At 47.8% G+C, this 15635-nt stretch overlaps 2 protein-coding genes and 1 long non-coding RNA gene across 10 annotated transcripts in view; 2 read left to right on the plus strand and 1 right to left on the minus strand.

The window, feature by feature from the left end:
- JARID2 (jumonji and AT-rich interaction domain containing 2) overlaps positions 1–3683 on the plus strand; it is a 279574-nt gene extending 275891 nt beyond the window's left edge. For all 4 annotated transcript variants that reach the window (XM_033216291.1, XM_033216294.1, XM_033216295.1 and 1 more), the window contains one exon: positions 1690–3683. In XM_033216291.1, the coding sequence (XP_033072182.1) occupies positions 1690–1872 (183 nt within the window). In that variant the 3' untranslated portion in view covers positions 1873–3683. The remainder of the gene's footprint in view (positions 1–1689) is intronic.
- A 784-nt stretch (positions 3684–4467) lies between these two features.
- Positions 4468–15635, minus strand: part of DTNBP1 (dystrobrevin binding protein 1) — a 154592-nt gene continuing 143424 nt past the window's right edge. For 4 of the 5 annotated variants that reach the window (XM_033216298.1, XM_033216297.1, XM_033216299.1 and 1 more), the window contains 3 exons: positions 14885–15040; positions 6174–6314; positions 4468–4889 (listed from right to left, as the gene is read on the minus strand). In XM_033216298.1, the coding sequence (XP_033072189.1) occupies positions 4645–4889; positions 6174–6314; positions 14885–15040 (542 nt within the window). In that variant the 3' untranslated portion in view covers positions 4468–4644. Of the gene's footprint in view, positions 4890–5225; positions 6315–14884; positions 15041–15635 lie in introns of those variants that run through there. The other variant, XM_033216296.1, reaches the window with a different exon arrangement.
- Positions 6312–12529, plus strand: LOC117086759. The gene is made up of 3 exons (XR_004438566.1): positions 6312–8110; positions 11263–11436; positions 12226–12529. It is a non-coding gene; the product is annotated as an uncharacterized LOC117086759 (long non-coding RNA).

The raw sequence follows: 15635 nt of genomic DNA on the forward strand, positions 1-15635 counted from the left end.
ACTCTGCAGCAGCGGGTGTAGTTCAGTAAGCAAGTCTGTGCCTCTGTTCCCTGTTGAGCTGTGCAGTTTTCTGTTTTTGAGACGGAGTCTCACTCTGTTGCCCAGGCTGGAGTGCAGTGGCATGATCTCGGCTCACTGCAACCTCCGCCTCCTGGGTTCGAGCGATTCTCCTGCCTCAGCTTCCGGAGTAGCTGGGATTACAGGCATGCACCACCACGCACCCGGCTCATTTTTCTTTTTAGTAGAGACAGGGTTTTACCATGTTGGTCAGGCTGGTCTCAAACTCCTGACCTCAGGTAATCTGCTCGCTTCGGCCTCCCAAAGTGCTGGAATTAACAGGCGTGAGCCACCACATCTGACCCATTCTTTTAAATAGGAAATTTCTAGCTTGTAAACAGACCATTGCAAAATCTTGTTCTCAACCTCCCAGTGTGCCCAGCACACAAATCACCCATGGCTGTGCCTGCTGACCTGGGACAGTCTGCTTTAAACACCTACTTTTTGGGGGGTAGGGGACACACCTAGGTTGCAAATCCCTGAATTCATGGCTTGGCTTCTCAGGGACGGTGAAGCGTTCTGGGGAGTTTGGAGCCATTTGTATCTCCGGCCCTTGCAGGCTGGCTGAGCGGGGTCCAGTGAGTGGGGTCTTGGGCTGCCTGCTGCCAAGCCTGGTGTGAGGGCACTGGTCTGGGGCAGGTGCTGTCCACCTGTCGAGCTGCATGCGGGGAGGGAACGGTGCTCTCCTGTAACCGCACGCTGCCGGCTCCTCCTCACTCGTCCTTATGGTAAGGTAGCTGTAGTCCCCTAAATGGGTTTTGTGGCAGCTCAGCCACTTATTCCTTATCAGTGTTTATCATCAGTACCTCAAGCAGCCATGACTATGGTGTTATTACAGATACGTGTGCACCCCCCTTCCAAGGGCGCCTTTAACTTGTGATGGGAGCCAGCTGTCACTTCCTTACCCTTATCTTGAGGGCTTTCCAGAGGGCTAGAGATCAGGCCCTCAGACGTTTCATTCCATGGCTGGCTTCCTCGCCTGCCGGACTCAGCGTGGTTCCCAGCCACCCCTGGCCCACAGAGATGCTCATGAGATGCACGTTTGCTACTCCTTCCCATGTTCTTTTTAAAAATGAGATGATTATAGGATGTACTGTGTGAAAGTTACACAGTTTTGGTGCCAACAGATAAATGATTCTCTTGGGTGAATTACAAGGATATCTATAGGTGACAAGTGTTTGCATTTATTTGCATGACCAGGTTCAGTGGCTGGTAGCTAAAGTGAGTCAAGTAGCTTGGGTATTTGTGTCACCATCCAGGACGTAACAAAGCCCCCAGGTCTCTTTGCTGAGTGCTCCATGGTGGAGGCAGTGCTCTGGGCTCCCACTGCCAGCCCTGCCCTTATGAGCGACAGACCATGGTGGACCAGGGTATTGATGAGGATGAAAGGGCCGTGCCTGCTGTGTGGCGTCAGGAGGAGCTGGGAAAGGGAGACTCACTGCGTCTGAGCCTCTTGGGGACATTTTAGACGCTGTTGGTTGGTGTGGCGAAGGGGGACGGCTACGCCGCTGCCCTCTGCCCTAAACCTGCCCCTGCCTGGCTGTCAGGGACAGAGCTCTTGTTCATATGGTATGTTAATTGTTGATTGTTAATATGGTATGTTAATTGTGCCTTCCTTTCACCCCCAAACAGGAACAGATTATCAGTCTGGTCAATCAGATCTGCGGCAAAGTGTCTGGTAAAAACGGCAGCATTGAGAACTGTCTCAGTAAACCCACACCAAAAAGAGGTCCCCGCAAGAGAGCGACAGTGGACGTGCCCCCCTCCCGGCTGTCAGCCTCCGGTTCATCCAAAAGTGCTTCAAGCTCATCATGAAGATGCCAACGCCCGTGGTCGATTTATATATATTTTTTTGTAATTATTATATTCTAGTTTGGAGTACTTGCTGTAGGATTGAAGCTGTCTTTGCACTAGCTCTAAAGAAGATTTTCTTCTGGTTTTAGAGAACTAATTTTGTTTGTTTTAGCATTAAACTGTTGAACTTTTTTTTGTACTTAGAAAACCTAGATACTGCAGTCAGATTTTGGAAACTGCCGAATAGTCACTGTTTTAAAAACCCTGCAGGGGCTGTATTAATTTGTATTGCCCCATGGCTGACAAAAGCCTTTTTTTGTTGTTGTTTTGATTTTTTTTTTTTTTTTTTGTAACTGTTGGGGAAAAAAAGGCTTTTTAACCCATTTTTGAAGAGGGTGAAGTTTGGAGAACAAATTTAAAAACCATCAGTCACGTGAGCAGATTTTTTAGAAGGGATAGGAGACACAGGCACGCACACACACACACACACACACACACACACACAAAACTTGAAATGGCTTTGCTTTGGCTGTCGTCTTCTGCCGTGTACCAGATGAGCTTGTGATCTGGGAAGCCGGGGCACCCCCGTTTTGTTTCTCTGGGCGGTTGTGGCAGCTGAAGGCGGACGTTGTTTCCTAACCATAGGCGGAATGAGGAGACGGGAGCGAGTGGGCTCTGCACCAGCACATCACTATGCATCTGTTCAAGGAAAGAAGAAAAGCGAGCGAGGAAGACGGAAAAGACTGCCTGCCTTGGAGGGGTCACATGAGGGAGACCTGTGCCTGATTTCATTAGGAAATCCATTCTGTTATTTTTTGGTGCTGTTGGCTACTTTATCAAAAAACCCTTCAATAGCATCCTTAAGATTTAAAAAAAAAAAAAGAAAAAGAAAAAAAAAAAGGAAAAAAGTGATGGAAGCCGTAAGTGCTTCTTTGTCATCGACGTGCAATCTTTCTAACATTCCATCTCCATCTCACCGCTTCTTGTTTGACACCTTCACAAGTCAGCATTAATCTTTCTTTTAAAATTTGTTTCGTTTATGATCACGTAGAGAGCCACTAGGAGGCCTGCAGTTATTTTTGAATGTGAAAATGCATTTGCGTTCATCTTCTCTATTTTTTCTCTTCATGTTGTAACAAAAAGGAAAAAAGAAAAAAAAAATCCCATCCCTTTTGTACATATGCCTGTAAATTGTTTTAAATACTTGAGCCTTTTTCTCAGTGGGGGGTGGGGAGGGGGGTGAGAAGACAAGATGAAGAAAAGCCTTACATTTCCGTTTCTTCATCGGTTGGATTGGATGCTTACAGGGTTTTTCTTGTAACATTTATAAGTGCTGCTTACATCACTGAACAACAACAAAAAAATAATAATGGAGTAGCTGTTGCCCTTCTCCGGTTGTGTGTACAGTATGTGTGGAATAAAAAAGGGAAACTGTTTTCACAAGCTGTTCTTTGTTTCATAATTGGATTCATCAATCCCGCAGCTACCCATATTGCACTGAGCTTGCCAGTGGTGACTGCCAGGAACGTCCTATGATCCACTTTGTTGGTTGTTGTTGCAGAAGACTGAACTGTTTTGGAATATTTAACAATTACAGAAACAGAGTCAAGTGTTTTCCAATGTGGTTGTCCGGTTTCTATGGCCTTGCTGTGTACTTTCCCTCTTTTTGACAGTAAACTTCTGCCTATGGCTTACAGTTTGACATTTAATTTATTAGCGCTGCTCTGCACCCCTCCCTTGGGAGGGAGACTTCATGTGGTTTATTGCGAGTTTTTTGTTTACTTTTCAGGTTTGTACTACAAGGTTTAATAATAAAAACAAAGTTTTTTGGACATTTGTCTGTCTTGTGGAAGATGACTGAATGGAATGAGCTCTTTCTTTTCCCATCCACGGGCAGGGGGCAGAGAATCCCCCGTAGCCAGGGAGCAGAGCCACCCCCACGCCGCAGTCCTGCTCCCACAGCTCCCACCTGCCGCTGGGTCCCCTTCAGCGTAACCTAATGGTTTCCATGTGGCCCAGCAGGCTGGGCCAGAGCTGCTGGTGGGCTGCGGCCGTCCCCCTCATTTCCCATGGAGCCGTGCCCCCCTGCTGAGCTTTCAGGATGAGGACACTGGGTGCATTCCGGGTGGTAGGGCTGCAGACAGCCCCCTCATCTCAGCGGGGAGCTCGCTCGCTCTCTGGTGGGGCTGGAGGAGTGGTGGCAGGAACATATCTCCAGGGGACCAGTTTCTTTTCATAAAGAATAGAGGATTGCTTTGGCTTGTTTCTGTTCTTTTGGGCCCAGGTGTATGAAAGTAGGGGTTGGTGGGACTGGTTGGCTATTGGACTGATAATTCTGTAATGATCAAAGGACCAAGCTTTGCCAGAGTGGTTTGGCTACAGTCAGCTCTTCTACAGGAAGTGGCCTTTTCCACCTGTGAACGTCGCTCCCTGCCTCACACAGAACCGAGCCCTGTGGAGCCTTTACTGCCTGGCCCAGACCCTGCCCACATGCAACCTCCTGGGGCAGCCCCCAGTGACCTGCGTGTCCCTTCACACTAAGGAACCCTGACTTACAGTGACCTTAAGAACGTGCGTATTTAGAAGCCTTTGTGTATAAACTAGCTCCGTGCGCTCTCAGTTTACCATCCTCACACTTTATTGTTAGCTGTTCTTTCAGTTTCTCACACGTTATTGGCAATTATGTAAAAATCAAGAACCTCTATAAAACCACCTGGCTTTCCAGGTGGAATTCCGCATACAGCCAAAACCGGATTCCAGTGTGGCCAGACAATGCCCAAGTCCCGTCCCAATTTAAGAGTTGCTCTCGTCACTACCATCCGGAGTGGCCTCTCTGTCAGTGTGTGACGTGGCCAGGGCAGTGTCCACCTGAACTTCCTCCTCATCAGACTGAACCACGGGGGACTCCCCACCCTCACTGATGTCCTGGGTGGCCGTGTCGGTGCAGGTGGAGGAAGAGGAAGGTGGCTTGGCTCGTAATTCTGAGGGATTTGGAACCTGGAGGGTAATCTCATTCTGACAGGTACTGGATTCAGGCCCTGAAAAATAACGTAGGGAAGAAAAAGTCCTGTCATAAAAAGATTGCGGATTAGAATCGCTGCCAACAGCTGTGGAATGTGCCCGTCATGAAAGGGGGGTGTGGTTTTTGTTCCAGGGACCTGGGGCCTGCCCTCTAAGACACTGAGCTGAGTGATGCCAGAGGCAGCCTCGGGCCCTGCGGTGACCCTTCCATCCCCTAAGGAGTCAGCCACCTGTGACAAAGATCAAGAGCTTCTAGGACTATGTGATAGTGTGTAATAGAGGCCCGAGGGCAAGTGCTGCGTATCTTGGAGGAGCAGTCCCTGTAACCTCGATAATCTAGATGTCTGTCTTTCTACCCTTTTCAGTAATTCAGAGACACCACTGCTGAGACACTCGGAATTATTGACCTTTCAGCAGGTCCCCAATTTTATGGAACTAAATAGGCTCTTCAAGGAATCAAAATTCTATCTTCAGGTGTCACTGTTTCTAAATATTTCCTTGACTCTGGGTGAGGGTTCATTCTGGTTTCCAGCATTCCGGCCTTCTCAGGATGGGGGCAAATGCACCCAAGCCCCTTCTCTTTCCTGGGATGACACCGTTCTGACAGATTGCCAGGAGAAGTGGGTGAGAAGTTTAGAGGAAGCAGAAACCGTGGTAATGGTAGAACCTTCCAGAGATGGCTGCGGTGCTGCCAGGAGGACTGAGCTTTGCCTTGACCCAGCCAGAAGAACTGGTCTGAAATATGAAATGCACCTAGCCCAGGTACAGGTCTGGCACCTCGGTCAATATTTGCTGCATGAATGTGAAACAAAATTTTGGGAAGGGATGAAAGGAACTGAAACGCAACTAAGTTTTACAACACAGGCCAAGAGCTGAACATACACCATGGCTTTGCCCCATAGCAGGCATGCCCCTAAATGCCTGCTGCATCAAGAGGGAAGAGTTCCATGGGAGCCACGCAGGAGAGTCTGCACCTCCCTGCAAACGCCAGTCCTTAATCACAAGGAGCAGACTCAGATGGATTTCTGGGTGGTAAAGGAGGGAAAACAAGAAAGCTCTCAACTCACCAAAGTTACCGGAGTGGAGCATGTCAAATCTTTGAGAAGAATTCATGAAGGAACCACACCACTGTTGCAGCTGCCACACAGCCGTGTGGAACCGTGGGGTAGGGGAGCCAGGAGCTGGCTGTGCGCTTGGGGCTTTGTGTGTAAGTGACTGGCAGATGTTTCTCACTTCTCCCTTTGGAGGGGAGTGGCATCGGTATAGCCCCGGTTCAGCTGATGCAAGTTTGTCAACCCTACCTAAGGCGGGGGACAGCACAGTGTTCTCCTCTCCCGAGTTCAGGAAGACGTCCAGGGCCTCCTGGTCAGATATGTCCATCAGGTCCATCTGCTCCAGCATGTCCACATTCACTTCCATGGATGACATGCTGCCTATGGGCTCTGCGGAGAGATCAGCAACACGAGGAAGGACACGTCTTTAATCAACAGGTGATCTTCCATCGTCATTAGGCTAACTACATTGCATTTTCTAAGCTTACTTCAAAACGGAATTTGAAGCAACATATTAGTAGATAACATATGCCGGTCTGGCACTTTAAATGCATCCTAAATCACCCTTGGCAACTATTATACCTTTTACACTTTCCTTAATCTGCTCATCCCCAGCCCTTCGGGACGCTGAAGACCAATCCCCGCATTAAGTGATTTCCGGCTGTTTGGAGTAGGACCCTCAGCCTGTCTCAAGGAGGCCAACATTCCTGCAGCAACAGTTAGCGACCTTCCTCCCTGCCAGCCAGGACTCTGCTTCCTGCCTACAGTTGCCCCGAAACTTCCAGGCAGGCACAGTCCTCTAATTGCAAGTGGAGTTTCCACTGTCCTTGGAACATTTCTCAGGCCTAATGGCTGAAGGGGTTTGAACATCTGTAAGCTGCAAGAGCTCCCTGCAGTGGAAGCACAGACTAGGAGAGAACAAAACCCAGCCCACCAGCAGACGGCGACCCCAAGAAACAGCACATGCCTGGTCAGCCTCCGCCCGGCCCTGAGCATGGGACACCTCACAGGTCTTTCCTCATAGGCAAACGACCTCTATGGTCCAGAAAACCACAAGCCACATAAGTTATCCTAGCCACGGGGATGCCTAGCAGAAGCAAATGCAAAGTTTTTCTGGAATGACCCTCCCTTAACCTTGGTTTATACAAAGTCAATCCCAACCCAATCTGGCATTTGTAACACACATGGAATGAGCCACTCCGAGTGAGGGGCAGCAGAAACAAACAGTATCCTTGCTAAAGAACCTGAGATGGCTGTTCACACACTGCAGTCACAGGAAGGGTAGAGTCAAAAACAAGGTGTCAAAAATAAGGACAGACATTTGAAAGAGAGCCAAATAATGACTAGGTAGAAGAGACTGAAATCTCAAACTTGGGGCACAGTCACAGCCCCATAGAAAATGAATAAACTAGACGCAGGGTGAGTAAATCTGTGCAATGCAGCATAGCGGAACAAAGGGAAATGCAAGCGGGCATAAGAGGTCTGCGAGACACAGAAGCGTAGCATCTGGTCACGTCTCCCCAGAGCCAAGAAGGGAAGAGAACTCTATTCAAAGAAGCTGATGATTTTCCCAAATCGATGAAAGACATCAGGACCCAGATTTAAAAAGCAAAACATTCCAAGTGAGATCAAAGCAATCCTCACCTACATCAATTGCTTTGAAGCTGAAGAACATCAAAGACAAAGGCTCTCTAAAAAGCAGCCAGAGAGAGAGGGCAGGTTAAGAAAGAGAAGGAAATAATTAGGATGACAGGCAACTTCTGAACAACAATAATAAAAGCCAGAAGACTGTGGAGTAAGTTCAAAGAGGAGAGAGAAATGTCATCTCTAAAATGGTGTAACATTAGGTATCATTTAAGATCCAGGAGAGGAGAAGCAGAGACCAAGAAGAAACACGTCATCACAAGCCTGCTCTCGCTGGAGGCACAGCGAAGGAAGGACTGAGTGCAAGAAAGCATGTTAAGCAAAGAGATGTGAGAGTGTGTGAGTTAATGTAAAACCTGGAATGGAACAGTCATAACAAGGAGTCACCAGGGCCAAATTACCCTCCTGAACAAAGACACGGGGGCGGAGAGGAGGGTGCTCAGAGCCACAGGACATGAGATTACTGCTTCATCTGGGAGGAAAGTGAGTCTCACTATCTTCAGGCTCAGAAAAATCACTGAAGTTCAGCACTCAAATGAGAGGTAAGATTAATTCCTATTTTCAGTTGGGGAAAAGTGTTATGGTTTAGATGGTCCCATGCTTGGCAGCATCATCCCCACCAACTGAGCCAGCCTGCTCTGCCTCGGACTTGGCCAGGGTTGAGCTCAGCCACACAGGGACAGCAGTTCACTGGGCTTGATCTTCAGGGCTGAGTGGTCAGGGGAATTTGATGGCACCCTGGTCAGGCTTGTTCTTTTTGGGGGCACACTTCTGAGGCTTTCCTTTCTGACCTACGGAAGCCTTTTGCCAAGGCCTTTCTGTCGTTTAGATTTTGGCTTCTGACTTCCGTTTTGAAAATTTGTCTGTGCCATCTTCTTGAAAAGGGCAGGAGTATAACTTAGGAGAGAAAAAATTGGACTAAGAAGCACAGGAAAAGCTTTCAGGAAAATTCTGTAGCACCAAATAAGATGGTAATGAGTGTGTCAGTGATCACAGGAAATGTCAGTGAGCCAAACTTGCCAGTTCAGAGATTATACGACTGAACTGAAGTAAAATCCAGCTACCTTCTGTTCACAGGAGGCAAATATGGAGACACAGAAACATGAAAATGTTTCTTAAAAAATGAAAAGATATAATGAGCAAACAAGAAAGCTGATATAGCTATATTAATATCAAAATAGATTTTAATGGGAAACAAAAGTAATACTGGGATAAAGAGTAGTACTTAGTGACTTTTAAATGGTTCAATTCACCAGGAAGATAATCTAAAACTTCTATTTTTGGTTACGTTTTTAAAGTTAAAAAATGGCATAATGACAATGAAAACATGATATCTGTGATCTTGGGCGCGTGTCACTATACCTATTCGATGGCTGACATCAGCAGTCCCAAAGTTAGTAAGAGAAATCGAAATCCTATTCTCCAATCACAATGAAATTTAGTTAGAAATTGGTAACTGCTAGGAAAACTTTCACATATCTAATTATTTTTAAAAACATTTATAAACAGTTCACAAATCAAATATGAAATGCTAATGATAAAATTTACCCAGAAATTATTAGTGCCAAAATTTGTAGGATTCAACTAAAACGGTACTCCTTGCAAGAAATCCATAGCTTTGAATGCCTTACCAGAGAGGAACGCTGAAAATCAAGCCTGAATATTCAACTTAGGTTAGAAAAAAACAAACGCCCAAAGAAAGCAAAACTGAAGAGAAGTTAATGAAACAGCAGAAAGAACAAAGAAGCTGGTTAGGTTCTGGGGTAAGACTCATCGTAAGTAGAGATGAAAGGAATAAAAGGCACATGAACAATTTTAAGAATACAAAAGCAAACCTACCCAGGAACACAGTTAAGGGGGAGACGCACACCATGGGCAACGTTATGCTGACATAGCGGACAACTAAAGACAATTCCATGGAAAACTTGCCAAAATTAATGAGAAATAGGAAATCTCTATAGCCATCAGAAAAAAAGAATAGGTAAAGTCACTGGTCTCAGCATCGGAGACAAGTTCTACCGGCCATTCAGGAATGCATGAGACACGTGCGCTTGCAGAAAGATCCAATACCACTAAGAGGCCCATTGTGTCTCCATCCAGAAACTTACTGCAATTCTGCTCAAATTGTAGACAAGGTTCTTCAACAAACTTGAAACTGTGACATTTACACCAAAGGACAAGACCCCAAGAGTCATGGCAACTATGAAGAAAATAAATGTGTGCAGACGCGCAGGGCAGGGCGGGAAATGCGTGCAGACGCGCAGGGCAGGGCGGGAAATGCGTGCAGACGCGCAGGGCCGGTCGGGAAATGCGTGCAGAAGCGCAGGGCAGGTCGGGAAATGCGTGCAGACATGCAGAGCAGGGCGGAATGGCTCCAGCAGACTCAGGCTTCACTAGAAAACGTTTGCTCGGTCCCAACACTCCTGACACTTTGCACCAGATCGTTCTCGGTGGTGGGGTTGTCGTGGGTAGTGTGGGATGTTTAACTGCGTCCCTGGCCTCTGCCCACTAGATGCCAGTAGCACACCCTTACCCCAAGCATGACAAGCAAAATGGGTCTCCAGACATTGCCAAATGTCCCCTCGGGGGCAAAAGTGTCTCCAGCTGAGAACCAACACTTGAGTAAGTATACAACAGTGTAGTTTTGGCTCAGGGACCGGCAGCAGAAGAATGCAGCCAGAGAGGCTTGAAGACTCCCGAATGGTGTCGTTTCATTCCAACAGATTAGCAAAAATTAAAAAATCTGACGCTACCAAGTGCCGTAAAGATGTAATCAGAATGTGCATACGTGGCTGGGGAGCCTATAAACTGGTGCAAATGTCTGGCAAGGAATTTGACAGAATCTAGTAAAATGAAAGCCATGTCATTATGACCAGTAATTCCTCTCCTAGTTATATACCTTAAAGAAGTGATTCCCAAAGTGTGGTTCCCCTCAGCATCACCTGGGAACTTGGTTATAATGCACATCCTCAGGCCCCACCCACACCTGCACAGTCACAAAGCCTGCAGTGGGCCCAGGAATCCATGTTGGAACCACAGACCCTCCAGGGGTCTGTGAGGCTTCCCAAGTCTGAGAACAGCTGGTCTTAAAGCAACTCTTACGGATGTGTACAGAGAGACAAATTATAAGAATGTCCAAGGCCAGGTGTGGTGGCTCACGCCTGTAATCCCAGCACTTAGGGAGGCCCAGGTGGGAGGATCACTTGGGCCCAGGAGGGTCAAGACCAGCCTGGGCCACATAGTGAGACCCTATCTCTCTAAAAAATTAAAAAATTAGCCAGGCATGGTGGCGCACACCTGTAGTCCCAGCTACTCGGGAGTCTGAGGTGGTAGGACCACTTGAACCCAGGAGTGCCAGACTGCAATGAGCTATGATTATGCCACTGCACTGCAGCCTGGGTGACAGAGCGAGACTCCGTCCTAAAAAAAAAAAAAAAAGTCCGGCATTGTTTTTACGAAAGAAGAAAACTGAAAACAAATACCCATCAATACAACAATGAACAAATTATATTTATTCAATGGAAATGACTATTTAAGAACAGAAATCAAATGAGAGGTGAATGTAGAGGTGAATGTATCAGTATGGATGATTCTCAAAATCACAGCACTTAGGTGCACTTTTGCCTGTCAATTCTATCTTTTCTAACTGTAATTGTAATTTGATCACTAGCCCCAAACCTCGTTCTCTTCCCAGGGCACTGGGTCCACTCTGGAGCATCCCAGAGCTGCGTCAATCCCTCAGAAGCAGGCACACCCCTGGCTCCATAGGATTCCATTTTGCTGAACTACTGATTCAGAGACACAAGAGCCTGAAATCTATGGGAATACAGAGCCAGAAAACCCAGGCACAGACCAGGACATCTCCGAGGTGATTTATTAATAAGTAACTGCAGGCTACCCTGACATTCAGCAATAAAATGAAAGCAATAAAAATGCTTTTCTAAGAAAATAGCAGTCATATCAGGCAGAAGATCAAACCTGGGCTAGGGTCTTACAAAACACCTAATGATGCCCTAATGGCACGGAGAGCTCTGCGGGGCCTGTGGTGGCACCCAGACCCCCTCTGCTGCTCAGCCCTCCTGGCATGGCCTTCAGTCCTCAAGCCTGAGAGCCTCTGTGCTTGGGGGGCCATCCGGCCTCAGCACCATCCAAGTGGCACAGAAGTGCCTTCACCCCTTCCTCTGATGATTCTCGGGATAAAACTTGCCATGGCCTTGTCTTAATTAAGAAATGATGCTTCTGAAAGTGAAATTCCAACTGCTATTTCTGACATAGTGGAATGAGTCCAAAACACCATGTTTGCTGCAGAGTTTTTAAATTTTTGATTGATTCTCCTAAATTAATACTAATCCTTGGAGATGAAGATTCCTCCCTAAGAAAGGCGCTGTGGCTCGTCACGCTGGGAAGTCAGAGCCGGCTCTGCACAGCTGTGCAATGGGATGTCCGATTCCCGTATGCGGCTGTCCCTCAGCTCTAGCTGAAGAGAAAGCTAAAAAGCCCAGAGCCTCCAATTTTCTTCTTCAAAGTTTTCAAAACCATATATTGACAACATGTGCCTGATTTTTACCTTAAAAACATGAGTCCAACATTTTCTTGAAACTTAATCTCTGAGATACTCAAAACCACGAAAATTTAACCACTTCGTATTTCCTTGCAGGTATTTCTGGCAGGTAGCTGCTAGACGCTTCCCTCTGCCAGCCCAGTGCCTTGCTAGCTGTGGAGGAGGTGCAATGCGTGCCTGTCCCTGTCACCAGGGGCTGGTCATCAACAGAAGTTGCTTCTTAGAAGCCGGCCACGCACCTACTACATCATCATCAGCCGTATGTCTGTGGCTCTCCCTATAATGGGAGCTTCCCGAGAGGTGCTTTCATTTCTCTGTGCTTCCTCTGGGCTCACCAGCAAGTGCTAAACTGAAGGAAGATAGAGTTAAGTTGTTCACCAATCAGAGTTTCTATGACATTGCTGCAATGTGTCATTATGTTCAAATTTGCGTGTCGGCCACGGTGTATCTGTATGGATTGAATGTGTCCCCCTAAAATTTGCATGTTGAAGCCCTAACCCCTACGATGAGGATACCTGGAGCTGGGACCGTTGGGAGGTGATTAGGTTAGATGAGGTCAGGTGGACATGGTGCCTGTGGTCGAGATTAGCCCTAATACCAAGAGACAGCAGAGGGCTCCACCCTACTGTTGGCCACGTGCACACATAGGGAGAAGGGGGCCGTCTGTGAGCCAGGCAGAGAGCCCTTATCAGACACCGATCACGCCAGCACCCTGATCTTGGATCTGAGGCCTCCAGAACTGAGGGAAAAGAAATGTCTACTGTTCAAGCCACCCAGTCCACATGGTTTCGTTATGGCAGCGGGGGTAAAACAGTGTCCTTCTCTGCTTCTACCCATAGCAGGATAAAAATCCCTGGAGCAAACCTTCTCCTTCCTCCCAAAGGAGCCATGGAAAGCCACTCTCTACAACTTGCAGCAAACACGGAAGTAACAGAATCCTGTACGTCCACTCGGAGGAACGCACGGAGGACAAATGCAGGCTCACGGTTACAAGAACGGCGAAGGCTGACTCTAGAGAACGTTGTTAAGCTTCAAACCTATACTGTGCGTTGGAAGGTAAACAAGCATCATCCTCACAACTAACTGCGTTCACCAGCACACTATGAGGTCTTCAGCTACTGCTATTAATCTATTTTTCTCAACATTATTTTCTTTCCTCATTCTTGGATTTCTTTTTATGTATTTATTTATTTTTTGAGATGGAGTCTCACTCTGTCGCCAGGCTGGAGTGCAGTGGTGCGATCTCAGCTCACTGCAACCTCTGCCTCGCGGGTTCAAGCGATTCTCCTGCCTTAGCCTCTTGAGTAGCTGGGATTATAGGCACATGTCACCACGCCTGGCTAATTTTTGCATTTTTAGTAGAGGCGAGGTTTCATCATGTTGGCCAAGATGGTCTCCATCTCTTGACGTTATGATCCACCCACCTTGGTCTCCCAAAGTGCTGGGATTACAGGCATGCACCACCGTGCCCGGCCTCATTCTTGGATTTCTTTAACTTCTCCTTGGAGGGGACACAACTGGATGACAAGGAAGAAACACTCCTGGAGGATGTGGTTGGGGGCAGGATAGAGAGAACAAAGGCCAGGACCAGGCAAGCCTGGGGAGAGGATGAAGGCTGAGATTTGGGAGGTAAGGGAGGTGTCCAGGGGGTGATGAGAAATTCAGGAGAATGGGAGGGCAGGAACACAGGGGAAGGTTTGGACGGGTCTCCCCGCTGCCTGGGGTCTGGTCCTGCCTATGCTGCGCAGGCTGGTGGGAAAATGTGAGCTGCTCGGCGCCACTGCCCTGTTCACCCCTGCTGTACCTCCGAGTCACTGGGTTCTTCCAAAGGAAAAGCTGGGAAGGAGTTCAGTGTCTGGACGTCTAATCGGCTTGTTCCTTACAGCACTATTTACCGAGGGAAAGATTTTAAATGTTCAGCTAGGAAAACTGGTAGAATATATTAGGATACATCATGACAAAAAGACACAGCCTTTGACACACAACCTCTCAAAGTATTTCTAACAACAGGGGGAAAGAGTCCTATATAACATGAAGAAAAGTTAGAGACAAAGCCATTTATATGTACGGTCCAGTCAGATTGCAATTAAATAAGCAGACTTGACAGAGACTAGAAAGAACGCACAAAAAGCAGTAACAGGGATTATTCTGTCCTGGAGAATTAAGGGCAATTTTCCGTTTGTCCATTTTGGTAATTTCTAGAAGCCTAATTTGTGTTTGTAATCTTTGTTTTTTTGAGACAGTCTCACTCTGCCACCCAGGCTGGAGAGCAATGGCGCGATCTCGGCTCACGGAAACCTCTGCCTCCTGGGTTCAAGCGATTCCCGTGCTTCAGCCTCCTGAGTAGCTGGGATTACAGACATGCGCCACCACGCCTGGCTACTTTTGGTATTTTAGTAGAGACGGGGTTTCACCATGATGGCCAGGCTGGTCTCAAACTCCTGACCTCGGGTGATCCGCCTGCCTTGACCTGCCAAAGTGCTGGGATTACAGGCATGAGCCACCATGCCTGGCCGTATCTGTAATCTTTAGAGGTATTAAAAAAATATATCTTCAACTAAAGCCTAGACTGATAGAAGAGGCAAAATCAGGGCAAGAGATAGGTGGCCCGACGCACACATTTTGGTTGCTGGAGTCTAATAACAGAACGGGACTTCTGAGGACTCTGCCTCATGCCCTGCTCTGGGGAGAGGAGCCCATCGCCACCCTGCACAGCCACTGAGTCCCTGCTCCAGCAGCCCCGGCCCCAACTCACCTCGCCGCTCTGTGATCTGCAGGTAGCCGGTGGACAGGTACTGCTCCATGTCCTGCTGGAAGGCTTCCTCAAAAAACTTCTGCCGCTCCTTCAGCTTCATTTGCTGGGTGTGCTCCATTTCCAGGACCTTCTGGGCGTGCTCTGCATCTAGTTCAGCTGAGGAAACAGAATAACTGGGGTTAGGGTTTGAAAAGGGACTGAGAGAGGAAATGGGTATAAACAGCTGCTCACATCCCCCCTCCAAGTGGATGGAGTCATGCTGCATTGACAGACTTGGGCTGGTGCCCCGACCGTGTGTACAGCTGGCCTCCTTGCCCCCCCAATCTGCTGCACTGCTTCCCCTACCTGGGCAGTCAGGCCCTTTGTTCCACACCTTTGCATGTGCTGTTCCCTTTGCTGGAACGACCTTCCGCCCTCCCACCACATCGCCCATTCGTCAGTCACAAACAGCTGTTCACCTTCCAAGACTAGCTTCTCAGGTTGTCCTTCTGCTAACTCCAGTGGAGTCTGCTGCTCCATCCAGATGTTTCCACATCCCTGTGTTTAAACTTCTGCAGCTGACTTACAAATTGCAGTGCAATTGCTAAGGACTTGGAGTCCCTGCAAGACTGTGATCATATATGACTCATTTCAACATGCTGTCACTCAGCTCAGTGCCTGGCACACAGTAAGTTCTCAAGGCATGTTTGTTAAAAGTGTGTAACAGGCCGGGCGCGGTGGCTCAAGCCTGTAATCCCAGCACTTTGGGAGG

This window comes from Trachypithecus francoisi, unplaced genomic scaffold (genome assembly GCF_009764315.1).
Source record: "Trachypithecus francoisi isolate TF-2019V2 unplaced genomic scaffold, Tfra_2.0 Lachesis_group10, whole genome shotgun sequence".
Taxonomy (NCBI): Eukaryota; Metazoa; Chordata; class Mammalia; order Primates; family Cercopithecidae; genus Trachypithecus; species Trachypithecus francoisi.